Here is a 25,935-nt window from a genome sequence, read left to right as displayed (position 1 = left end):
GTAAATTGTGCATCATCTCATAGGAGGCCCCAGGAAGAGCACAGCACTGCTTTTGTGATATTCCTGCCAAAGATTTATAACTCGGATGTGATCACAAAGAGACATCAGACAGGCCGAAATTACTGGCCTGTACTCTTCAACAGTGCTGAGGCCGTGGTGGACTAAGAAAGACTGACGAAACTGTTCCAGCTGAGGAGACAGGACAACTCAGTGCAGCACCTGATTCTGAACTAGTTCTGTGTTCCCCTGAGTTCTCTATTGGAACAGTTGGTAAAATCTGCACAAGGTTATGGACTAGATGGCAGCGATGCATCCATATTGATATCCTGATTCAAGCCACAGTTTTCTGATTATGTAGGGAAATATTCCGGTTTGTAGGAAACATACGAAAGCTGAAAGGTTTCAGGATAATGGTACAACAGGTCAGTTTTTTGTTCTCAGGTGGATTGAAGGACAGCATGTTCTTTGTTTACTGTATGTGCTACTTTTCTGTAAGTTTGTTTCAAAATTGCACATACTTATAAGTAATCTAGGTAATATAGTCAGTTATCTGATCCTAAGTTAATATATAGAGTATTACTTTCAATCTTGGGTTTGGGGCCAAGGGATGGGGAAGACAGGCAAAAATATGATAATTTACAGCTTACTGTGACCGAACTCTTCTTTTTAAGAATCCCATGTATGTATGAGCATAAAACACCTTTTCTCCATGCTGGCAGAATACAGTACCCCATGGTTTCAAAGGTATCTTATAATGGGAAAGAGCTTTGTGTAACCTGCTTGCTGTGGAAATGGCTGGGCGGGGAAGATGCCAACTACATGGCAATCTTTTGAGAGATCCTGTACGTGAGACCTGTGTTGCTTGTGCTTGTAGCAGGAACAGCTGATCGTGCCTAGTGGAAACGGTTCACTCTTCACATAACCTAAAATTCTCCTTGAGTCTGGAGAAGCATCTTGTTCCCAGCACTAGTTCTCTTTGTGTTTCTAGCTGATACCAAGACAGATGATTTCCTGCTAGACTTCCAGAGCTATTAGGTCCCCTTTTGTATGCTGATTGTGAATTATCCATTCGAGCCAGACATGTATAATTGGAGGAGAATTACTGATAACACTCAAGAAAGCAGAACTTATAAATTTGTCTAAAGCAGCATAATGTCATGGCATATAATTTAATGTTCTCTTTACTTACTGGGCAACGAATCGATACACCAGTGTCGGGTTCTGAGCCATCTTTGGCCAGGGGGAAGTCTCCTGACCTTTCATTAGTGGCCAAGAGAAATGAACGAGAGAGTCAAGTACATGGATCTAGACTAATTCCATTTTATTTGTCTCTCTTTCATTCTCTTTAAATACAAATCTTAGATAATGGGGAGGAGAAAGACAAAAGCTGGGAAGGCATGGAGAAATCTTTTGTCCTTAATTCTATGCTAGGCAAGCTTGGCTGATAATTGCTGAGGATAAGAAATAATGTTCCAATGCTCTTCCAAAACGATCAGGTGATTTTCTCATACTTGGGTACAGAGCAATAGAGACACAGCCCTTGCCCTCTCAGACCTCATACTGGGAACTGGATGATGAATTAATTGTAATATGGTACGATATCCCAGGGGAGCACACCCCAAGAAGAAAAGACATGTGAGTCTCGCATGCCTGGCTCACAGTAAGCGCCCAGCAATGACATCTGTTGCTGTTTCCTGCGTTTTTCCCCTCTCCGTACTAGCATCACAACCGTTCCTCCAGAAGTCTGTATTTAGGGGAATGAAGCTAAGAGAACATGGCTTATACTGCAGCTTTAGAGAGAAAGTGGTGGGCATGTTGTGGAGTTGAGAACCTGGGGCCTTAACTGGTTTTGGAGATGTTACTGGCAGTATCCAGACAGCAAGATCCCTGCGGGAAGGGAAGGGCTGTGCCGTGGGTGCTCGGCTGGCCACGCCGGAACTCAATTCAATACTGTGAATTGATTTGAGCAGCATTAACGAGGGTGGATCATTAAACATTTGTGCCATTTTGCTTAGTGTTCTCTAGCATTTCATACAGAAGCTTATTTGTGTGAATTTTCCCCTGCCTGCTCTGTCATTCCAACTTTCTCCTCCAGACCCCACATATTGACTGTGAAATGTCAACGCGCAGTTATTCAAAATGCAGTAGCAAATATGTCTTTGTTCTTCTGGCATTTCAAATCACTAGCACATCTCAACCTGTCACGAATGGAATTGTCCCCGGTTTCTCTCTGGCCTCCTGGTGGGCGGAGCCTCCCTCCTGCCCTTGTGGGGCTTGGGTGGCACCTTCAGTTAAATTCTCCCCATACATCAGCATTTACAGCTGCTGATTTGGGGCTGTTGGCATTCTCCGGGCTGCCAAACTCAACTCTGTGATAATGACAGCGTTTGCCAGCACGCTCCTGCAGTGACTCAGGAGACAGGGTGGCCAGCAAAGCAGCCTCTTTGTGGGAGTGGATTTTGAGAAGTGCTAATTCCGTGGCAGTTTGGAGATATTAATATCTTGCTGGCAGTAGATAAACAGGCAGCAGAGGGGCACATAATGAGGAGAGAATCAGCCACAGCATCTTTTCCTCCTTTCTCTATTTGCACATATTTTTTTTCCTCTCCTTTTTTATTTTAAAGTAAATCCTTGGGTTTTGATGAAGAGAACCTTTCGGTGGCTTAAACACGCACACAGACTGGTTAGTCCAGCTTGCCGCATCTCCACAGTCTGAGATTCTAAGAACCCTAGTGTGTTGAGAGTTAACCACACTCCCCAGCAACACTAAATCATAGCATATGGTCCAGTGGCCTATTGCTTACCATACCTCCTCCCTAAAGGGCAGCTAACCAGATGGTCTGAGTGGGGCCTTTGGTGTAATGATGACAGACACAAAGAAAGACATAGCAGCCGCTCTCCCCCAGTGGTATCCTGCCTCTTGTTTTGCAGTACTTGCTATGGGTAATTTTTGAAAATTTGTTGTTGCAGTTCCATTTTTTCACATCAAAGGTCCCTCTCCAGGTTGGGGATGAATCATGCAGACAGGAGGCTTCATTAGTTGTTGGAGAGTCATTTCCAGTGTTCTCTTTTGAGTGGATGGAAGCCACTTAGAGTGGCACCTCTTTCTTATTCTAGTGAAGAAAGACAATTCGGTGCCTTTGACAGTGGTTTTAAAGCAGGATTCTAATCTGAATATTCCATGGTCCTGAAGGAACTGTTTGGAGTATTGTTCCAAAGCTGGTCATCTCAGACTTTATACTCTTTATTCTATTTGTTCCCCTTGCTCATGCCTTTTTTTTTTTTTTTTTTTTTTTTTTATAAAGAACTTTCATTCCACCACAGCACCTCTTCCCCAACTTCTTCCTAGCCGTATCTCCTCCAAACCCCCTTGGGGTGGGAGAGCCAGCGTCAGGAGTTCCAATGAGAAGAGACACACTTTGAATGTTCCATGACACCAGCGTTTCTAACATTGCCAAACTGGAACACGGTATTTTCTAGTTGCAGGATAGGCCAGAAAGGAGATTTTGAGAAATTTAGGTCATGCTTTTATGCGCTTTGTTTTTTATCTGTGTGCCTGATACTTTAGAGCAGACTTTTCTTGAGGGTAGTGGCTTGTTTATAAGATTCTGTAAATAGCCCTGCCTAATGTGGGCTCTTGACAGATCTTTTCTGCTAGGTTGTATGTATAGATTGATAGAGCATCTGACTGTACTAACCAGAAAAATGCTGAGCTAGAGGACTTGATTATTCCACCTTTTATTTGGATTTCTAGCTTAGCAACTCATTGGTCTTGAAATCCTTGGCGTCTCCCTCCCTCTGGCAGGATGCGTTAAGACCTCCAGGTGCTAACCGTTATTATTTCTGTTGACTGAGTCCCATACACACCTTGAGTGCTCACTGACCTATCTTTTCTGTTGCAGAAACATCGCTGAGGCCCTTGTCAGCAAAGGTCTAGCCACGGTGATCAGATACCGGCAGGATGACGACCAGCGGTCCTCTCACTATGACGAACTGCTCGCTGCAGAAGCCAGGTGAGGTGAATAATTATTAAAGTCAACTCCTGGGTTCCCACAGCCCCATGTTTTTCTTTCTTACTCTCCTGCCTGTCTCTGAGCGGAATGCGACAGAAAACAACGCACTGAGAAAGCTTGTGTTCCTTTATCATTCCAGGTGTTCCCCATTTAAAAGGGGGGGGGCTCGCTTCAAACTCACTGGGTAACCTTCAGTGTGCACACTTGGGCCTCCATTTTTTTTTGAAATCTGCAAAATAGGCCTCTGTTAAATACTGTCTTATGTAGATGTCGTGAAATGAATCACAGATGAGAAAGGACTTAGTGGGATATTCTTACCATCACCATCCCACCCTTCCCCGGGACTAGCAGTGACGCCCTGCTTCCAGGGCAGGACGTCTGCCTCAGGTCCCCACCTCCAGAGTCCTCTGCCCCACAGCCCTCATGTTCATCATCTCTCGACCTTTTGTTGTGTACAGCAGAAATGAAAACATTTATTAGGAAATGAGTTTGAGTTTCACACGTCTCACAGCTGGCAGGAGAGCATTCATGAGAAACCCTGTGACATTTTACTTTCGTCCTTCATCCCTGTGGCTGGTTGCCCCAAGGACACATGTACTGCTCAGCAGTATTTCTTACCCGTGACATTCCTCAAGGCTCTCTCCCGGGGACTTCTGCCACTGGGCGGTGCTGGTCCTTGAGTGATTTCCAGACTTCCCAGGAAACAGCAAGAACACAGTGACAGTTGCCGGACTGCCTCGGACAGCTCCGCAGACTGTTTGGACTCAAAATACATCCATTGTTTCAAAGCATTTTCTGTGAACTGGGACTTAGTTTGTTCTAGAAGTTTGGTAATTGCCAGGTCTAATTGCTCTCCAGTTAGAGGAGGAATGAGTCTGAGTGCATGTCATCTGTGCTTTAAGCTTTGTCGCTGAAATCACCTCTCTTGCTCTTTGGCCCAGAACACTGCCCTGATATGTGACATTTACCTCTAACACTATCTCGCGTCCTGTTGAATAGGGCATCTATAGAATGTCGCACAGAATGTCAGCTAAGAAATCAGTCTGTCAGGCCGCTGTGGTTCTTTGGACTCTTTCTCATGGGCTTTTCCCAGCAGGATTTGCCTAGGACCTAATTCTTGAGCGCAAAGCTCAGTGTCTTTGGTTGTTTAAGGCTCATTAATGTCTAATATAAAATAATGATACATCATCCATAATTGGTGTTTCTCTTAATCCTTGCTCACTTCCTTTTCTTCTCTCCCTGCCTGTGTTATCACTAAGCCAGCTGGGCTGAAAGAACCCATAGTGGGAAATGTGGCTTCACATCCCTAAGTACTATTTGATGATCTAACTGTTCTAGGAAACAGGCAGTGATTAGACTGGCCTTCAGTCCGCGCTGGGCATGCTCAGTCTGATCTGGAGGTAACTTGAAGAGGAGGTTGTGCAGCCCGAGAGTAGTAGGAGCACTTAGCAATACAGTGGGATCTAGACAGAGTCCCATTTTCCGCCTTGGGTTCACCCTGCCACTGGTGAATGTTTAATTCTGACAGGCGGGTAAGCATGAAAATAATTCGCCTGGCTGCTCTGGAAAGTGAGGCCACAACAAGCTCTCTTATTATGCTGTCGGAAGAAGCTATGTTGTGCTATAATGTTTAATGAGTATGCAGAGATAGTGAAGTTTTTTGGGTTTTAAGAAGAAAAAAAAAGCCTTTTTAGTCTGGTACTCCTTTTGAGCTGAAGGAATGTAACAAGATGCTTACCTGTTAAAGCAGTGAGCTGCCTAGAGATAATTGTGTTGAGCCATTGCTTCCAGACCAATGGTGGAAAAACTGGCTTTGGGGTCACGGCACTGTTGCGGGTTGAGTATACGGAGGGAAATTGAGCGTTTCCCCCAGCCAGTGTGAGGCAATGCTAGGAGGCGGTACACACCTCAGAATCGGGGGAGATGGCCGGCGTGAACCCAGAGCAGAGCTGTCAGCGAGCCCCAGGAAGGCGGCCCAGCGCTTTCTTCCAGATGCAAACCCCCAGCGAGGTGAATTAAGACTCGAGGAAGACCAGCACACCGGCCAGGTAGGAGTGGTGGCTTTGTAGCCATTGAAGAATATTTTCAGTGTGGAATGTCCCCTTTTCTGGAAAAATAATAAAGCCAACCTCTCTTCAAGACCACATCTCTTCTAACACGGCTTTGTTTTGCATTGACTTCGGTTTGAAGCCCTCAGTCCCCTGTGAGACACGCCCCGTGTTGCCCAAGCGTCTCTCTGTGCTTGTGCCGTGCTACAGCTTGTCAGAGCTCCTTTGACATGCTGCTTCGGCCCCTCATCCTGCCCGGCTGGAGGATATTATCTGAGTTTAGGGTGGTTTTCCCCTAGATAGATGAGCTGTGTTTTTTTCCAGTTGAACTCTGCCTTGTAATTTTATGTCCCCGTTGATGCGGTTCCTCCACCTCCCAGCTCAGTGTCCTCTGCAGATCTCATTAGCGAGTTGTTTACTCCTTCCCTCAGCCCTGAATAGAACCACTAAACAAGAATGGCTTTGGTGTTGACCCCAAGTCTCTTACCGCATGGACTGTCACTTAACTGTCTTTTGTTTAGCATCCTTCAGCCCCTTTTTAATCTTCAGTGATTGTGTACTGAACCCAGCCAATCTGAATTAATTTCCCAAGTAAAATTTCTTGAGGTGCTGTATCTAATGCTTTAGCAAAGGCCAAATTAATAACATCTGCTGTGTACATAGCAAGTCATTTATCCTGGAACTCTTTGGGTAAATAATAAACGGGGGAAGGTAACCTGGCAAGGCCAGCATTCTCATGAGTCCCTCCCCACAAGGATACTGATCCCAAGAGACTCCCCACAAGGATATTGATCCCAAGAGACTTCTTTGACCCCGACCCCTGGCTACCTGTTTTTCCCCTCTGGTTATCACCAGTGATATCAGCACTGGTGCGCAGTGCTCTTCCATTGACTTGGCTTTCCAGAGCACTGCTTGGCCATTAATCCTTTTAGAGAAACGTTGTAAGCTTTGGGGAAAGGGCAGCTTGTTAACTCGTCTGACTTTTCGGGTCAGCGCAGCTGCCTGCCCAGGACTTGACGAGCTTTCTCGGGGCGCTGTGGCCACCACTTCCTCTGTGGGGAGGGGATGATCGGCCGGCCTTCCTCACATCATCTAATGGAGCTCAGGGAATGACATGTTAGGCGTGAGCAGGGAGACCAGGTGAGACAGGAGGGGAAGACGACCAGTTTGCAGTTGCCTGAATTCTCAAGCACATCCACTTGCCCACTAGAAATGGGCTCGGATGCTCTCGGCAGCTCTGTTCCGTGTGCCTGATCCTTGGCGGCGTCTTCATTCAGGTGCTTGTCAGCTTTTGGGAAACCCTCAATATACCTCAAACACAAGGTTCATGTAGAGGAAGCCACATCTTTTTTGTCTAAAAGAGAAATAAGCCGCTAGTTCCCAACAGGCACCCTGCCTTTCTGGTTCAGTTGTCTGTCATCAGCTGCCTCCTCCGGCCTTACCTTGTGTCCTGGCAAGATAAGGGTTTGGCACTTCTGTGTGTATTCTCCGGCCTCGCTTCCCTCGTGGGCTCCATTGAAAAGCCGTTGGTTGTGTCCCAGGCGTTGGTGAGCTCCATTGTGTGTCCTCCGTATTTTTAGTAAAGAGAACTTGGTGCACCTGACCCCACTTTTTGATGGCACTCGTGAACTTGGTCTCCCCTGTGTAGGGGCATCGTGTGGGCTCCTTAGGCAGTGTGTCACACCAGTTCTTTTCTGCACCATTCTAATTTTTCGTCCCTATATTGACTTCCCAACGTTTCCAACTCTTGTTTGACTTCAGTATCTCTCAGCAGGTCTGCTGCTTTGTCTTGATAAGTGTTCTGAGCTAAAGGTGGGGCTTTTAACTTCTTCAGAGAGTCTCTTACATCCTCCTGAGATATTTCCAAGATACTGAGTTATTATGGGGACCCTTCTAATACTCTTAAGATGTTTCAAAATCTGTCAAGCTCTGTTCTGTGTATTTGGTGTAATACATTCTGTTTGATTTTAAACAGGCCAGAATGTGAATTCCCTTAGCATTCTAGAGATCTTCCTAATGGGCTTCTGTTGAGTTTGCTATGGACACTAAAGAGTAGTAGTGCTTGGAGTCTGATCAAAGCCTGGCTGTTTGCCTTGGACATCCTGACCTGGAGGATATCATCTGTGTTCATTTTCCAAAAGTTACCAATAACTTTATATTAACGTATACTATTCTAAGATTTTTTTGGAAAGCTATTAAAAATCTGTGGTTTGTTGCAGGAAAGCACAGAAGTTGGTGCTTTATTCCTTTTAAAGCACCTTTTAATTCTAAGATTTTGTGATTTCAAGATAGGATGTATACATTCAGAAAAGAAACTGATGCTCCAGTTTTACTGTGAGAAAACGATTGTATTGAACAGTCTAGTGTCTGAGCAGATTTAATGAATTTAGATTCATTCTGGACATACATAATGAGGTCAGGGTTATCTTGGGAGAAGAGAAAAGGGCAGGCTCTCTTATCTTTTCCAGTACGTTCCCTTTCTTGCCCGGCGCACTGCAGATGGAGAAAACTTAGTGTTATCCTCTGTTTCTGAGAGGCAAGCACAAGCCTGCCCCGTCTCCGCTCTTGCTCTGGCTTCCTATCCTCCCAGGCCCTGCAGGGACTCATTTTTCTGATTGAGCGAACGTTGCAACCTCCCCTTCCTTTAAAAACAAAACCAACTAGCGCTCCTGCCTCGCTGACTTTCGCATCTCCAATCACCGAACCCTGTAAACATCGGTCCTTCATTAAAATCAGATCTCTCTTGTTTTTCCCAGCGTTTGACAGCACCCACCCTATTGTAGAATTCTCTGCTTAAACCTCTAGGAAATCTGTGTTGGCAGTTCCATCACAGACTTTGATCAGAAGGCTAAAACTTGTTGGTAACTCTTCCTTAGGCCAGTACCTGGAGTCTTTATAAAGAGGGAAACTGTTTCAGATAAGAATCTCTTGGTGACAGTTGCTGGGTCCTCAGTGGGCTTATCAACTGCCGGGAGCCTGTAGCAGTGAATTGAAAATGGCTTTTGTGTTTCTATTGAAGGACTTCCAGTGTCACTGGGAGAGAAGCGGGCTTGACCTCTACTCCTGATTCAGCCAGAGCAGCTCCACTCCCCCCCATCCCCGGTTTATAGGGGAATTTCCCCCAAAAGTCAAATAGGCGGGGAGAAAAAAATGTCTTGTGCTTGAAAAAACACAAAACATTTTGGTAGGGTCTTTCCCATCTGTGCCTTCAGTTTAACCGGCATTTACAGTTTTGGTTACAAATAAAAGGTGAAGACTTACCAGCACTTTTTTGCACTCTTGTTTCCGTTGCAAGACGTCAGCACTGCGGGTTTGACACAGTTCTGATTTGTTAAACGCCTTGGTATGAAGCAAGTTTCATCTCCCTGCCAGTCCTGTGAGGGAACAGGTGTTGAGCTTGGTCTGTGTTTTGAAGATTTCAGACTGATACCTCCTCTCAAAGTGTACAGACCACATGAGTTAACCATTTCTCCAAGAAAACAAATCATTCCTCTACCGGGGATAGTTGTTCAAGGCTGGTTTCTCTTGCACGTGATGGCAAGAGACTCCCATTTTCTGGAGTGTACCCTGGGTCCCAGGCTTTGGGACAATGGTGGTGAAGAAAAAAGAACAGACTCGAGCCTTGACAGAGCACGCCACCTCGGAGGGACACACATTGAACAACTGGACTGGAGCCTCTGGGTGTTGCTGTTTCTCCTGTTCTCTTTTCTTACCTGTTTTCATAGCCCCTCCTCCTCCTCTTTTCTCTCTCTGCATTAGTAACACTACCTGCCTTACATCTTTTTTATTTCGTCTCTCATTTCTATTAAATTGTCCCATGAGGGCATCTCCCTGAAATTCATTTCTTCCGTCCAGCCTCTGTTCTTCTCAACAGTTTAATGGTCCAGCTTTAAATAAACCAAGAGTTCTCACTTTCGATCTAATGACCTGAACAAGTGAAAATTCTCTTTGAATAAAACTAGACCCTACTGAATACTGTTAAAAACAGAACTGTAATTTGACTTTTTTCTCCATCCTTGGCTGTTGAATCGTAGATTCCTGTCACGCCAGGGTATGGGTGGGTTTTTGGAGCTCAAGCGTTCTAGAAAGCTGGAGCTGGGTGATGAGCTTCTGCCCTCTTCACCCAGCTGCACTGCATCCTGCCAGCACCAGAGGGGAGGCTGTTCCTCCTCTCCAGGATGCTAACGGCTTCTGTTCTTCCTCAGCCCCGCTCGGCCTGGGGCTTACAGTTAGGTGGCACAGCCAGGAGGTTGCCAACGGGATTCAGCACGTGCCAGTGTGGGGGGTTTCACTGCTGGGGAGAGGGCTAGATCAGCTATCGCAAGGGGATGTGATAACAGGAAAATGCATTAAAAGAGCTGGTGCTGGGAAGTGATTTGACGCTACAGCTGAATGTGGGGAAATTTAGCTTTTCTCTTTCTTCGGAAAAGATGATGCACTCAACATCCAAATAGCAGTAATCAATCTGCATTTAAGGCAGCACAAATGGCCACTTCTGGAGAGCTGTATAATATCTCCATTTCCAAATAGTTTTCTCTTTCAGGATATTAAGAGGATCTATTCGCTCTTTACCCCATATTTCTTCCCCACCCCCAGTTCCATCTGATACAACTCAAGCTGTGAGACTTGGGTTTGGGGTGAAGTTGGAACCCATTAGCGCTTATGTTGTACACAAGATACTATAGGTCATTCTGTAGGTCATGGTCAAATAATGAACTTCTTCTTGCCCGATACTATCTGTAATTATTAGTCTGCGCTGGTTGTACTCCTTCAGAGGAAGTTATTCTAGACTAATCTTCCTTGATAACTTGGTTTTTTCCCCAGCGCACCCCACCCCCACCCTGTTCATCTGTCTGTCCAGAGCCCCTTGTCCATTCTCTGCCATCTTACTCCTCTCACCCGAGAGGCTGTTGCTCCTTTCACAAAACCCCAAAATATCTGAGGTTTCAAAATATATTTCAAATGTATTTTTGAACATTCGAAGATTACATTAGAAGATTCTCATACTAGGAATATAATTTTAATTCAAAATAAATTATGTCAATAAAATGATAACCCTTGACTTTTTTTTGAATGTCTCATAACTTGACTCCCTAAACCACTGGTTCCCACAGTATGGTCCCAAGACCAGCAACCTCATTGTCACTTGGGAACTTGCTAGAAAAGTGAATTCTCAGATCTCCCCACATCATCCCTCACCCAGACCAGAACCCAGAACCAAAAAGTCTGGGGTTGAGTTCCGGCAGTCTCTTCAGGCAATTCTGATGCACATTAAAATTTGAGAACCACTGCCCCAAATAATTCATGTCCGCTGTTTAAAAAAAAATCAAAATGTGTATCCTTTTTGTGGTACATTAATTGAATAATTGGAATTACAATTGTGATTATAGGCAGTGGAGAATAAGGTATGGAATGGATGAGCTTTGGATCTCTGGATTCCCTCCCGGCCATACTTGTTCCTCACCAAGCCTTCCCTTTGACCCCTCTCTCATTCATGGCTCCTTAACTAAATTCCTTCTAAGTAGCCTCCACCAGCTCTTGGCTAATTTCATGCAAAATCATCTTGAGGGTTGCTGTGCTTCCTTGATGTGCCTCATCTGCAGTGTCAGGTGGCTGAGTGGGTCAGAGAGCTGAGTCTCTATTACAGATACACTTAGCCTACTTCTGCTTTAATCCTTAGAAATCTCTCAGGAGATCTGTAGTTCAAATAATTAATCACTGATACATCAATGCACAGAATTTTATAGCTACTTGTGAAGGGGAAATCTTCATAGATTTCTCTCATTTATAGGATTCTTTGCATCTAAATTTCTTGTAAACTCCCTCATGCACACATTATCCCCTAAGCTGCCCCCGACTCCCCTCCTCCAGCTTTGGGCCCAGAAGTTGAGAAGGCTTACTTCCCAAGTTTCTTGCTTCTGCATCAAGTTCGGAGAGCCAAATCTCTAGCAGACAGCTCTAAGCCTTTTCCAGCAGGTCCCGGTAAATGTACTCACTTAGAAAAACAGTTTTCCAAAAAGTAAGTCTGTTGCATCTTTTGACTGAGTAAAAAGCATTAAAATTTTCTCTGATTTGTTCATTTTACAGTAACAAATATTTTATCAAGCACATTGATATATAAAAACAAAAATGCATGGTCTAATGAGGATTTGTATGAGCAAGTTTGGATTGCAACAATAATTATAAGCATAGAGGTATAAGTGGGTCTCTGGGATGTGTGGGAAAAGGGCACCTAAGTTGAAGGGTTTATCCACAGAGTCCACGAGGCACGGCTTATTCTATCTGGGGTGCCTTGGGGAAGGGAGGTGGAAAACGGAATAGTGCTTTGCTGACTTATGACCAGCCGTTCCACTTGTATGAATTTATTCTAAGGAATAAATAGTGGAGGTGCCTAACAGTTCATTTAAGAGTTCTTCCTTGTGGCATTATTTATAGTACTGGAAGTATTATACTGGAATATTACATTCACATAAGTATCTAGCAATATGCAATTGATTAAATTATGGAATGTGCATCCATGTTATGGATATATGTGCAGCTATTAAAAATGATGTTTAAAAAAGAACTAGTAACATAAAGAAGTGTTCCTTTAGTTATTTCTGGGAGAAAAAAAGGGCTCCAAAACTTCACCCACTATTTTCTTCAAGTGTAAGTAGGTGGTTATGTGTGTATAAACACTTAGAAATTATGTTAATGATGTGGAATAGAATTATGGATCATTCCTTCCCCCACTTTTCTTCTGGGCCTGAATTGTCTTGGTGATCAGGACATGAAAAAAGCATAAGACCAGTGACATTGGGGCAGTTTTGAGCTATCGTTGCTGCTAATCTCATCTTTCTCTGAGACCTTGTCCTCTCAAGAAGCCTTTAGACTGGCACTGGCCGTTTCTGCCTGGCTCTAGGAGTCCTTTGGTCCAAATCTAAGACATGGTTTGCTTGTGTTTCTCATCAGTCTAGTACTGGGCTGTCTCTCTGGTGGTTCTCTGCCGCGGAGTTGGGTCCGCCCCCTCCTTACCTGAGCACTGTGGATCTGTCAGACGTGGCGCTATAGCATGTGTCTTTGTTTGGTCTTATGTTAGTTTTAGATGAGGTGATGACCTCAAGTTCCTTGTTGTTTGCTTCAATGCCTCATAATACCTCCTGACTCATTAGTCTGCCCACCTTGCCTTGACTGTAGGACTCAATTTCCTCCTTTCTAGTCTGTGTACTCTCCATCTTTTCTGTCTTAGCAGTAATTCTGATATGCAGCGTTGAAAATTCAGCTGCATAATCTTGGCACCTCCACCTACCATTGTGTACCTGTGTCTTATTTTCTGAGGGTCAGGACCCTGTAGCTTCCTCCAGTTGCCAAGGAATCAGTAAAAGGGCCAAAGGAAGCTGCTGTCCTTTCTCTGTTACCTGTGTTGGGTTCATGCTGAAACCCTGTATTCATCAATGTGATCTAAAACACGGCGAGTGGTCCTTTAGAAGTTTAGGAAGTTATTCACTCTTTGTTCTGCTTTTTAACCTTTTCTGTTGGAATTATGTCCCTTTCTCCTTAGTCACTTATCCTGTGTTACCTGGTAGGTGTTCCGGATGATCCTACCACTTGGTTCTGTTTTGTTTCTTGTGGGGGCCAGAGCTCTGCTCCCGCTCCCTGCCGTTGAGACCGTTGACCACCTCCTCTAGGTCTAGGAGACTTAATGGAGGGGAGTGTGAGGCTCTGGTTCTTCGTGCACATCTGCGTCTGCTCAGCGGCCCGGCTTCAAGCTCTTCCGCCTTGCACCCCTCCAAGTAGCAAGACCAAGATGTCTGTGACCTGGGGCGTGTATCAAACACCTGTGCCTCCAGGAGAGCCATACACTCCCCTCTTGTGCCTCCCCTCACATTGGCACTGCCCGTGCCTCCGATTTGAAATACCCTTAGCACTCTGCACTAGTCACCCGGCTTTTGTTCAGCTTTACTAGATACACAGTAGCTGAACTAGATGACCCTAAGTTTATAACTATGTGAATATAGCTCTATGTTAAATACCATGACAGATATTAAGGACAGCATCCTAACCCTCAAGGGGCCCATAGTCTAGCTGTAGAAGTAAAGATGAACACATGATACAGTTTGAAAGTACCACATTGCCGTTCATAATTACATTCGTGCACACATTCACACATATCATTCTACGTTCATAGCCTTCAAACTGCCCCTCATCTAGGACCTCAGGTTACAAATTCCCGGGCAACAACTGTTCTATGATTGTGGTTTGGTTATGGCTGCAGATGAGCTGTCATTCTTTTCTTCCTCCAGCGTGGCTCTATAAAGACAGTGTAGTGGATAACTTGCACGTAGGGGGCATGTAGAAAATGGACCTAACTGGATTAGAAGGAGTAATGTGGAAATCATGGGAAGACATAAACTGGGGTCCGTGACAGCTAAGCATTATACTTTCCACTTGATGTCACAGGCTGGTGGTCTTTGTTATGGATTTAAGTAGGGGAAAAAAATGATTAGAAATAGATTTTTGTGGAGAAGTCATGGAGCAGTGGTGTGCGCTGTCGAAAGGGACTGAGTGAATTTGGTTAAAATACTCCTGAAGTTACCTTGGAATAAGTTGGTGAGGGCCTGGCCCAAGAGGGTAACAGAAGAGCGAAGTGAGCACAATTAGGAAGGAAAAAAGTTTTGGATGTAGGCAGTGAATTAGAAGCAGAGTTAAGGGACACTTTGGTTCCTGGTTACCAAGACTGTGTTGTTAAAGGGAAGCTGGATTCAGGGGCTCCTGATCTCAGCTCTGGAGCCTCCCTGGCTTCGTCATTCCCTGCTGCCGCTGTTGTGTACTTTCCATCACTTTCTTTAGATCCCTTTTATGTATGAAAGTGGTTCTTTCTGCAAAACTCTGTTGGAGTTCCCATTCGCCAGAACAATTCATATATGTAATTCTACTCCTGTTTTAGGTTAGCTAATAGATACTCCCAGCATCTGAAGTGAAGCTCACTTACGTCGCCAGGTTAAGAATTTCTCATAGGACAACTATTTTAGGATTGGGGTACGGTTAGGTCTAACTGTACATTCTTTGAATTTTTTCTGTAAAACCTTTTCTGTAGAAGGTTTCACAAAACCTTTTGTTCAGAATAACAGCCTACCATCATTGAATTGGAATTAAGATCATGGCCTCTTTGTTGGCACAAGATGAACTGGTGACACATAATGTCATTGGTACTAAGGCTTCTGCCTTGGAGAGGGAGGTTTTTCTCCTGCGCAAGGGACCCCAAAACCTATTTTAGGTTGTAAGTTATAATGTTTACTCTATAGAGCAAACTCTTTGCATTAAGAGTGCTGGATTGTCATCCTGTTGTGCTAAGGTAGCAGGGCGATCTCCCTTTAACAGCACCCTTGTCTGCCTTTGCAGAGTTGATGGTTCTGTCTTCTAGTGGGAAGGCAGTAGCATCTCACACAGGAGGATTTCAGACTTTGTTGTTTAAAGAAAGAGTTTTCCGGTGATCTGAATGAGGTTCCTCTCATGTGCTGTAGCTTTTAGAAACAACCTAGAAACCTGAGTTTTCGTCCGTCTCCTTCACTGATATCTCTTTGTGTGTATGTGGCCGGAGCCTCACTTTTCCTGGCGGATGATGATTTCTGTCCATTATTGACACTGCTGGTCTTTTCCATCTTTGTAATGCGGCTCCTGGGAGGAGAAAGCCTCAGTGAGGAGCAGGCTGTGTTCTGCCCCACTGCTTCCTTTCTCCTGGCTGGCCGGAGCTCCAGCCTGCCTTTGTGAGAAAGCAGCTATTAAGCAGACACAGCAGGCGAAGTTGAGAAGTCGGGAGTTTCATTCCCTGCCTAATAAAAAGAGATGTGGCGCTGTGGAGGCAGCCTCCTGCAGGAAGTGCGGGGAGGGGAGTCTCTGTTTGCTCTGTGGAGCAGGCATCAGTGGAAGCAAACCTGCCGCCTGGCTTACCCTCCCAGGTCCCAAAGACAGCTCCCCAGACATATCCCACTGTAAACTGGGTTATGTCAGATGCAAGGGGAGCCCCACCGAGAAATCATGGCAAGACACCAGGACCAGGATCTCCACGTTTTCATTTTCCATAAATACAACTGGTAATAGGCAGTCGTGTCATGTATGGATGCTTACGTCCTGAAACAAAGGTGTATATTGTATTCCTGTTGGCAAAGCACTGTGGTAAGCCTGCCACTCGTGGTGTTTGTTCCTCACCTCTTTGAGAGGCAAACATGAATTTCTACACCAGCAGTTCCCCCAGGTACTCTCTCAAGGAGAAGCCCTTGCTGTGGCCTCGTATCAGGCTGGAGGAGGTTTTCTGGGGATGTCTTGACACGGGGAGGGAGACCCCAGCTGGTGTGTTAGACCATTGAGCTCACTGCCCTGAGACCCCTCACATATGGCAGCCGGGGTCCAGTGTACCACTTACGCTTCAGAGTGCTTCCTGGGTGGGCGTCGTTGTACTTAGTGTGTACAGATTATTAACTCTCAATTTTGTCTCTATTTGGGTAAGAGCTAACAGTAAGAACTATTTCTCAGTCTGTATATGGTGCTCCTTCATGAATGTGTTTGAAATTTAGATAGCAGTCATATCTAAAGTATGAAAAGATGGGGGGAGGGGGTGGGAAGGGACAGACTGGGAGTTCTAGATTTATAGATACTGACAGGTATATATAGAATAGATAAACAAGTTTATACTGTATAGCCCAGGGAAATATATTCAAGATCTTGTAGTAGCTCATGGTGAAAAAGAATATGAAAACAAATATATGTATATTCATGTATGACTGAAAAATTGTGCTGTACACCAGAAATTGACATAACATTGTAAACTGACTATAACTCAATTAAAAAAAAAAGATATGAAAAGATGATGTCTTTGAAGATTTTTCCAGAATTAATGCCTGAATGCAAATAAGTATCTAGTGATACTCATTCTTAGGAACAAGGTAAACATAATTTTTTTTCCTTAATATTTAGACAGTTTTACAGAATTCCAGTCTGTCTCAGATGTCACATGTTTACTGTGATCCATGCTGTCTGCTTCAGGATGTTTTGTTTTTCTCCTTTGGGTAGCGTGTTTAATCTTGGTGAAGGCCTGGATTTCTGCTTCTGGCACAGAGCTACTTTGGGGTCACAGAGAAAAAAGCAGAGTTTCAGTTTACCACCTCACTGCTTCTTCCTTGAGAGCCTGTTTTCTGTCTTACTGCTCAGGCCCGTTCTTTTTCCCTCGTAATATATGAGATGCTCTCCAGCACCCAGGAAAGGCCGGGAGTTCAGCAGTGTTCTCACATGAACCGTCTGTTTATTGAGCAGGTCCATTTGTTTTGGTTGTCCTCATTGTTAGAACAGGATAAGGCTGTAGGCAGTTTTTGCCCCCACAGGACCTGCAGAAAGCTTAGCTGGCCTTGCCTTGAAGAAAGCTGAGTTAGAATCAGGGTAGCAGTGAGCTTAACTTGCCTCTCAAAGGCTTTATTCCTAAGGCTACACCTTCGAGTTTATAGTAGCAAAAGAGAGAGGGCCTGTTGTTGGCAGAGGAGGCTGTAGAAACTGGACACAAGGCAGGGTATCCAGAGGGCTTTGAGAGGTGGGGGAGTTGGAGTTACTGTTAGCTTGCAAACCTGAAGGGACCAGGGGCTAAACCTCAAGAGTCAGCACTGGTCCATGATCAGCATCAGACTCCCTACATTGACAAATCACTGGACTAAAATTAAACGGGAAATTCTGACCCCCTAGGAATTTCTAAAACTGAAGCCTTTGATTCAAATCCAGGAGGAACCATGGGATTCGAGAAACTTGAAATAGCAGTTCAGATTGGAGTGTGTGGATGATTTTTTTTTTTCTTGTTAATCCTGTACTTTAACTTCTTACTCTCATCCTGGAATGGAAACTAGGTGGTAAGTGTTTTGTTTGTTTATCATTTCTGAACAGAGGACGTTTCAAATCAGTTGAGTGAGAGACAGTTCCCCTACATGGGGAGTGATGGAAGAAATGACTGCTCCACTTTGCACTGAGCAACACCTGCCCGGTTTGGTTTGTAAATTTGATCCAGAAAGTTAGGATCTTTACTTCTGGTCATTAAGTGGAGCCTGAGTGGGGAGAATGTCAGAATGTGAGAGCCTGACATGCTGAGTCTAGTCTGAGCTGTTTACCTGTTTTCTACAATTTGGAAAGTCTGGCTCATGGAGCAGGTACATTCTTGAGTCTCTTTCTCAATCTCCTTACACAGCGGCATCCCCTGCTTGGGTCTGCAGGCTGGCAGTACACACGGAGGTCTCATCTAATAGCAGAGTGACTTGGTGATGTACCTGTCAGCTTTGATTCTGTGGTCCTTCATTGTTACTTGCGTGATCATGTCCCTGAAGCTACCACTCAAGGGATTCGGAGTTAAAAGGTCGGAGGTTGGAACCAGCCACCTACTGATCGGACACGTGGCGGAGTCCCAGAGTCCCCAGCTAAGCCCAGTGTCATTACAACCTGAGACTGATCGAAAATGAGGCTTAATGTCAGTTGTGTAGCCTTGGCTAATTTTTTTCTCCTACTATTAAAAATATTTTTCTATACACTCTTGATTCATTCAAGGCAACTTATCTTTTTACCTGGAGGGAACTTATTTCCATTCAAATTGGTGTGGCTACATATTTTGTGTTGGAAACGTTTCGTGTGATTAACCACGGAAAGAAACATTATTACTTGTGTTCCTTAGGAACGTGCTCTTCCAACTGATTCTTTTGTGCCTGGAACAATGCCTTTCATTTGGAAACAAGTTCAGGAGCTCTCTCTGATTTCCAGGCACACTGTTAACCGAAACTAGCGGCCAAGTCATGGTAACTGGGCTTCGGAGAGCAGGCTGGTACCCTCCCCTCCGCCAAATGCTCAGCAGTATGCCCTGGGTGGTCCATACACCCACTGGACCGACCTCTCTCCTTGCCCCTTTCTCCCACCCCCTTTACCCCTTCCTAGTGTGATTTGTATTTCATTGGGCTTTTTTTTTTCTTCCTTTACAGAGCTATTAAGAATGGCAAAGGATTGCATAGCAAGAAGGAAGTGCCTATCCACCGCGTCGCAGACATATCTGGGGTGAGTTGTGTCCCTGAATGGAGCTGTGTGGCTCGGAGGCGCCAGGAGCTTGGCTGCTCATTCACTAAAGGACTTCAGCTTATGTGTTTTCTGTAGCTCGTTTGTTTTCAGGCACTGAATGTGAATTTTTCCAGGGCTTCTGCTAATGCATCTATAAAGAATCTCTGTTTTATATTCTGAGAAAACAGAATTTAAACTAGGGCATAAAACCTCCTAGCTCGAACTTTTACTGTGTTGCTTTTCCAGTTTCTTATTATCGTGAGTTAAAAGATATTTCTTTCACGTTGTATTAGAATGAAATTACCTAAGGGAAAAAAAAATCCCTGTTTAATTCTATGACTAGAAAGTGTTATTGGGAAAAAGGTCAAATACAGGTTTTAGGACAAGTTTAAGAATCAATCCTAATTAAAAATTAATCCCTAATTAAGGAGAAATATGTGAGCCTCCTCTGAGCTAACAGTTATATGGGTTGGTCTCGAAGAATAGATGGTGCAGATACCTTTGAGCTTCTGAAAAGCTGTGTTTAAAGGACTCTTTAGTGAGGAGGACGATACCCTTGCACATTTAGGAACTCTTCTGGCTGAATTAGATACTTTTGTTAGTTGAGAATAGGTTTATTCATTTGTTCAGCAAGTATCTGAGTGCCTGCTGTGCCTGGAGCTGCTTCAGGCACTGAGAGTATAACAGTGAACAAAACTCAAGTCCCTACCTGCAAGGGGGAAGGGAGACAATAGCATTGTCAGGCAGCTGCCTCGAGAGAAATAGAACCAACTAAGGTGATAACGAGGCTTCAGGTGTTGGTTTTGATCAGGTGGCCAGGGGATGCTCATGGGCTGTTCCTGGGACACACACCATCCAGTTCAGCTCTCATGTCGCTAATGGGTGAGGAGGGGCTGCCGGTCATACGTAGGGAGGAGCAGGGGAGGTGACAGGGGAGGTGACAGAGGAAGGACTAGTAAACCTCAGCTTGGACACTTGAGCTTGCCTTGGGCTCTAAGAAGAAAATAGCACCATAAACAAAAACAGCTAGAGCCGAGCTGAGCCTGGGGCAGCGATGAATTCCGTGTATTGTGTTGTTACATTGTGTCCCTGAGCCTGGCTGCTGGCGGGTTGTGCCTTGTGGTGACTTACAGACCCGTCTGGCCAGCTCTCCCTGGCCTAGCTGTGGTGCCCCCTGTTGGGTTTCAGCACTGGGCTTCCTTGTAGCTGAGCGTCGTAAGAAGCCCAGAAACCTGTTGCTAATGGCCTTTGAGCCACAGATCACTCAGTTGTATCTACCAAGGCTCCTGGTTAACGGGTGACTCTCCCAGCATGCTGCTGTCAGGCCGCATTTCTCTGTGGTCTCCGGGCTAAATTACTGTTCACGTAGCTATTAATTTCTGTATGTATCTGCTGTGACATGCTCAGCCATATTTTCCTTAATATCATCCTTTTGGTGAAAATGTTGGAATAATCAAAAGGCAATTTTTTGGTTACTCAACTGCAGTTGGGGGAAAAGTTTTGACATACCGTTTTGGAAAACATAGTAGTTACTCTTGTGCTAATAAGGGCGGATAAGCCCACCCAAACACTCCCCTCTGGACCACACTCCAGGGCCTTCCAGCAGCTGGATTACACCGTGGGGGTGGTGCTCCCTTGGCCTTGGAGTTCATGTTCTTGCTCAGGTCTCCCATTGGTGGCAGAGTAACATCCTCAGCGGGTTTTTGAGGTAGAGGCGCATTGCTGTCCATTGACGCTCCCGGTGTAGTGTCTTAATGATCTTGACTGCTCTTGTTTAGTCTCATGCTGCCTCCTACCTTCGTGTGTTTTCTTTTTTTCTTTTCTTTTTTCTCTTCTCTTCTCTTCTCTTCTCTTCTCTTCTCTTCTCTTCTCTTCTCTTCTTTTATTTTATTTTATTTTATTTATTTCTTTTTTTGTAGCAGTGGATGTTAGGAAACTTGTCTCATTCCCACACCAAACTGTAGCTTGGTTTCATACATATCTTTATTCTCTTTTCCTTCTGGATATTGGAGAATTGATTTGCTCCTAAAGTTATTGAAAAATAAATGCAAGTTTAATCTCTCCCAGTTCTCTCTTAAATAAAAGAGGAGAGCTAGATCACGTGGCGGGGTGAATGTGAAAAAGCTCTTCCATTTAATAGGTGTCAGAACGACCCTGTTGTCTACCTTCATCACACATAGTCCACCTAGATTGCAGGGTTTTGGGTGCCTTCTGTAGTAGAAGTTTTGTCTCCCCCTTCTAACCTTCCCTCCTTTTCACATCAGTGTCACATTCAGCGTGTGTGTGCCCTTGGGCTGTTTGAGATATATGGGTCCTCGGCTCCCCAAGGCATTATGGCGATGTTAGAGTCTGAGGGACGGATAGGCACGTGGTGTCAGACAAATAGTTGACATCTGGATGAAGGAAAAAACAGCAGAATAAGGGCCATGTAACACCAACATATATAATGGTTTCATTAAAGTTGCTTAATCGTTTTTGTTTTTTTTTAATCTTTGTGTCCCACCATTGGTCCCCCTCTCGGTTGCAGGTCGTGGTAAATGGCAGTTTTTGTTGAGCTGGCAGTTTTTTCACTATGCTGCCGTGATAACTGACTATGACCTGATATTTGTGTGTGGACCCCCCCCCCCAGGACATGTCCTTGAAGGAGGAAAAAGACATATATAAGCTCCTCGATTTTTGTTTCCTAAACACACTCAAGAAGTGTGCCATACGGAAGAGGTTGTATCATAGTTGTGAGACTGCTGACCTGTACGTTTGCTCTGGTCTTAATGGCCTCACACTTTTTCAGAGTTGAGTTTCTACCCATGGTCCCTGTCTCTTCTCTTGTATTTTACAAGATGATTGCACTGAGAGAGGGGCAGAGTGCGTGGAAACCCTCCTGTGGAGAGCCAGCAAGTGCAGGGCCTGCTTGGCTGCCTTCCTGTTGTGGGAAGTTAAGTCACCCAAGCGCGGGAGCGAGAGGCTGCCTGCCTGCCTGCCTGCCCGCCCGCCTGCCTGCCAGCCAGCCTGCCAGGGCGGCTTTGTCACGTGGTGCTGAAACAAGCAGGCCTTTTCACGTCTGTTCAGCCGCTTACCCCGGGCCCGGGCGGTCGTGTGCTGGCTGCTAGGTGTGCCTTCGGACTTCGTGTTCTGCTCTCCCCGGTTGAGCCTCTTACATCCCTTTCCACATCGAGTGTTGTGTTTTCCGTAAAGTACACGGCATCTGTGCGTCATGCCATCTGAACCCACCCTTTGGCTGGGGCTTTGTTCAACTTGGCTCTTCTGCATCTCCTCACATGTTTTTCAGGGTAACCACTAAGAACAAAAACCCTGGTAGTTTGGATCCTCAAGAAATTACTGGTTTCCTTTATTTCTGATTTCCGAAGGTGGGGTATTCCAAGTACTTGTCATTGCTGCCCTTTCTATAATCGACTGGGTTACCCTTTGGGCCAGGATGTTCCAATGAATGTAAAACCAACTAAGAATTTGATCAACTTGGTACGAGATCTGATTTGTTTTGGAGGGTGGTCCTGTGGTGTTCATTCATTTCATACATCCATGTTTTCATTATTAGTGGGTTTTGTTTTGTTTTTCCCTGATCCTGCCTCAGCTCCCTCCCTCTCCGGCATAAGAAGAGTCAGAATGTGCGTGTCAGTGGAATATAAGGCTGTTGCTAATCTTAGGTTTATTATTGTTTTTGCTGTAGCCTGCTCTGTAATAAATACGATCTCCTGCAGACGTAACGTGTAAAACAGGCAATAAAATGTGGCTGGTGCGTGGCTTACCATTGTTGTGGTAAATCAGACAAATCAATCACGATTCCGAGGAAAGCATGAGCTCCCCACCCCTTGGGTTGTAGCCGGCATGCACCGACTTCTTCCTCTGCCTCCTTCCACTAGGACTTGGTGAGTCACAGTGTCTGTTGAACTTTTGCTCTATTTCCTGTTGTGTGTGCCTTTCCCTCTCTAGTGCATGTTAGGATGTTTGTTTATTGACCACACCACACGAGAGGATAGAGCCTAGCCCAGCATCCTGTCCTCTACAAGCTGCATTTCTAAAAGCCCCCCAAATGGATCAGATTACCAGGGGTTGTCCAGCTCCTGAACATCTTCTGCCTTTTCATGAGTGGAACCCTGATAACTTGGAAACAAATTTCACTGTTCTTTGATCTCCTCATCTCCTTCCTTGCCTTCTGGCTGGGCTCCCTTGTGGATGGTTTTCTTTGCTCATGTTACATACTGACTTTTTGGCAACCTCCTCTATCCATGACTGATTTTTGTTGGAAAGGCATAGTATTAATAATATGAATGTGCTGAAACCAGAGCCTACAGTGGTCCAAAGGCTAGCCCTGGGGATGGAGGGTAGGTGGCCAGACTTGCAGGTCCCTTTTTCTCCATTAAGTCATGAAATGAAGACTTGCAGAGTTGACCAGTGAGATTCTGACTTGCAAATATAAAGGATAGCAGTGTTCCTTTAAAATGCAATAAATAAGTAGGATTTTAAGCATTTCCTCCTGACCTCTTCCTTGATTTCCTTGTTTCTCAGCATCTTCTTGAACTTGAATAGCGCCGTCCTCTTTTCCTCGGGGTAGTGGAAGCAGTCTTTCTTTCAGTGAGGCTTGGGGACCCTAACAGAAGTTATCTTTCCTTATCTCCCAGTGGAGCTGGACCTCGATATAAGAGTTTTAAAACATAACTTTTGGCTGAAGAGAATTAAAAAGTGGTTTGCCCAGTAAATCGGAGGGAGATAAAAAGCAGGACAGTCACCCAGGGACTTTATACCTTGGGTCGGTGTTGAAGAGCAGTTGCCCTTAGGTGTCTTCTCGCCTAGTTCTTTAGGCTGCCTCCTCCTCCTCACGTGATCCTGAAGTTCCTTTCAGCACCCTTTCTGTTCCTTCCACTCACTGGTGATTTGATGGCACAATGCTCCTTTTCTTGTTTGTTTTGTTCTCATAACTCTTCCCTCTTTTACTCTCCCTTAGCCTCTGAATAACCCCCGAACATTCTAATGTCCCTTTTGTGCTGACCACACAAGGTCAAGGCCTGTGGTTCTGCCTGGGATTCGTTTGCTTAGCACTAAAGCTCCCTTCACACTCCATCCTTGCTGCCCAGGGGAAATCCCAAAGGAACCCTGTCCTGTAAGAGTCAGAGCTCTGGCTGCTGACCTTGCTTTCTAGAAGACTTACTGTCCTCTAGAAATCTGACGGCCCCTTGCAGGGAAGCCACGATTAGTACTAGTGGTGCCTTCCATCTCTCCCTGCCCGCCTCCCTCTGCAAAAGAATTGGGGCTGGTTGAGGAGACCTTGGTCACGTCAGGGAGTTTGCTTCAGCTGGTTGCCCTCCTTGATGGTCAAGGCCATTGCTTTATTGCCTTTTCTCCATCAGTCTTTCAGCCGTAGGAGTCCTGTGTGACCAATTCTGGTTTCGTAAAGCTCTCCTACTCACACTCCCCAGAACTTGCAAGAATGTCCCCCTCTCTCCTGACAAAGAAGTCAGAAAGCATTTCTGCTTTCTGTGGGAATAAGAGAGAAGTTTGTCTTTCTTAGGCTGAAAGACTGAATGAAATTGAAAAGAAAGGCTGGAATTTGAAAAAGATTGTGTTTCAGCCTTTACCACAGTTAGGGGTTGTGTTTAAGCACCTTCTTTTAAAAATTTAATCCACTTTTCAACTGAGTTCTCCTAGTGGATTTTTTTTTTTTTTTGCACTATAGGGCACTAAATTTAGGACATAGTCTCTCACCTCTCTTATATAGTTGGGGATATCAGGAGAAATTGTTAATAGACCTTGAAACTGGTGAGATTACTGGGTACCCTTTGAGTGGAGAACTGGGCACTGCTTGGTAAACCCTTGGGGGGCTACCTGATTCTGTAGCAGTCCTGCCCCTTTGTTTCTAACTGGGCTGTTTTGCACCCCAGTGGAGAGAGAATTTAACTTGTGAAACCTAATGATGATGCAGATGACTCCTGTGTGTACAAATGTGGTCCTGTATAGATACAATTAATTTCCACTGTGTAAAAAGATGATTTCAAAACTACATTTTCACTCGGTCGTTTTCCTCTGCAGCTTTGCATCTTTAGCAAATGCACTTCAACATTCCTAATTTGCGTGTAAATATCTGTCCTCCAAATTCTCCTCTGAATCACTTGTAGTATCTTTCTGGTTCTCTCATTAATTAAAATAAAACTTTTGACACGTCTTCATTTTATATTTGAATAAAAGTCACGATTTTACCTGTTTGAAAATTATCCTCTAAGATGGGAATCAGTTACAGAAACGAGAGAAATACAAAACTGACATGGGGCAGTAAGAGATCATGTGATTATGAGCTTGGAAAATCTTTGTTTTATTGCCTACTCTGTGCCTGAAAATATGAAGAGTCATTTGGTTGTGAAAGTTCTTTTAAAACATAAAGTTCTGAAGTGAATGTGTCTCTCATCTGCAGAATGCCGATTCCATGCCGGTCCCTTACTTGATCTGCCGTCACCGACAGGCTTTTGTGTTGGAAAATCCAGACGCCATAGTAGGTTGAGGTAGAGGGATTGGACATTGAACACAGGGCCCATTGACATTTGGTAGCTGTGTCCCAGCTTTTTAAATTCAGCTCTTAAAAACCTTGGAAAGAAACGTTTGACCCGGTGACTTGCCTGGAGGTAGAGCACTATTAGGGGCAGCTTTTTTTTTTTTTTTTTTTTTTTTTTTTTAACTTTGTAGCTCCTTTCGCTAAAACATCTTATTTTCAAAATAATCTATAGACTTGATATGTCACTGCAGTGAATTCTGTTTTCAGGAAGTTTTCTGCCATATATTTTTCTAGTTCCCTTCTGACTCCTTGTCAACTATGA

General features: G+C 44.7%; 1 protein-coding gene across 1 annotated transcript in view; it reads left to right on the top strand.

Moving 5' to 3' along the window:
- SND1 (staphylococcal nuclease and tudor domain containing 1) overlaps nt 1-25,935 on the top strand; it is a 379,670-nt gene that overhangs the window by 196,609 nt on the left and 157,126 nt on the right. The window contains exons 13-14 of the mRNA XM_010947574.3: nt 3,903-4,013; nt 19,042-19,114. Coding sequence (XP_010945876.1) covers nt 3,903-4,013; nt 19,042-19,114 — 184 coding nt within the window. The remainder of the gene's footprint in view (nt 1-3,902; nt 4,014-19,041; nt 19,115-25,935) is intronic.

This window comes from Camelus bactrianus, chromosome 7 (genome assembly GCF_048773025.1).
Source record: "Camelus bactrianus isolate YW-2024 breed Bactrian camel chromosome 7, ASM4877302v1, whole genome shotgun sequence".
Taxonomy (NCBI): domain Eukaryota; kingdom Metazoa; phylum Chordata; class Mammalia; order Artiodactyla; family Camelidae; genus Camelus; species Camelus bactrianus.
Note: the sequence above shows the minus strand (reverse complement) of the source record. Positions and strands in the feature narration are given on the sequence as shown.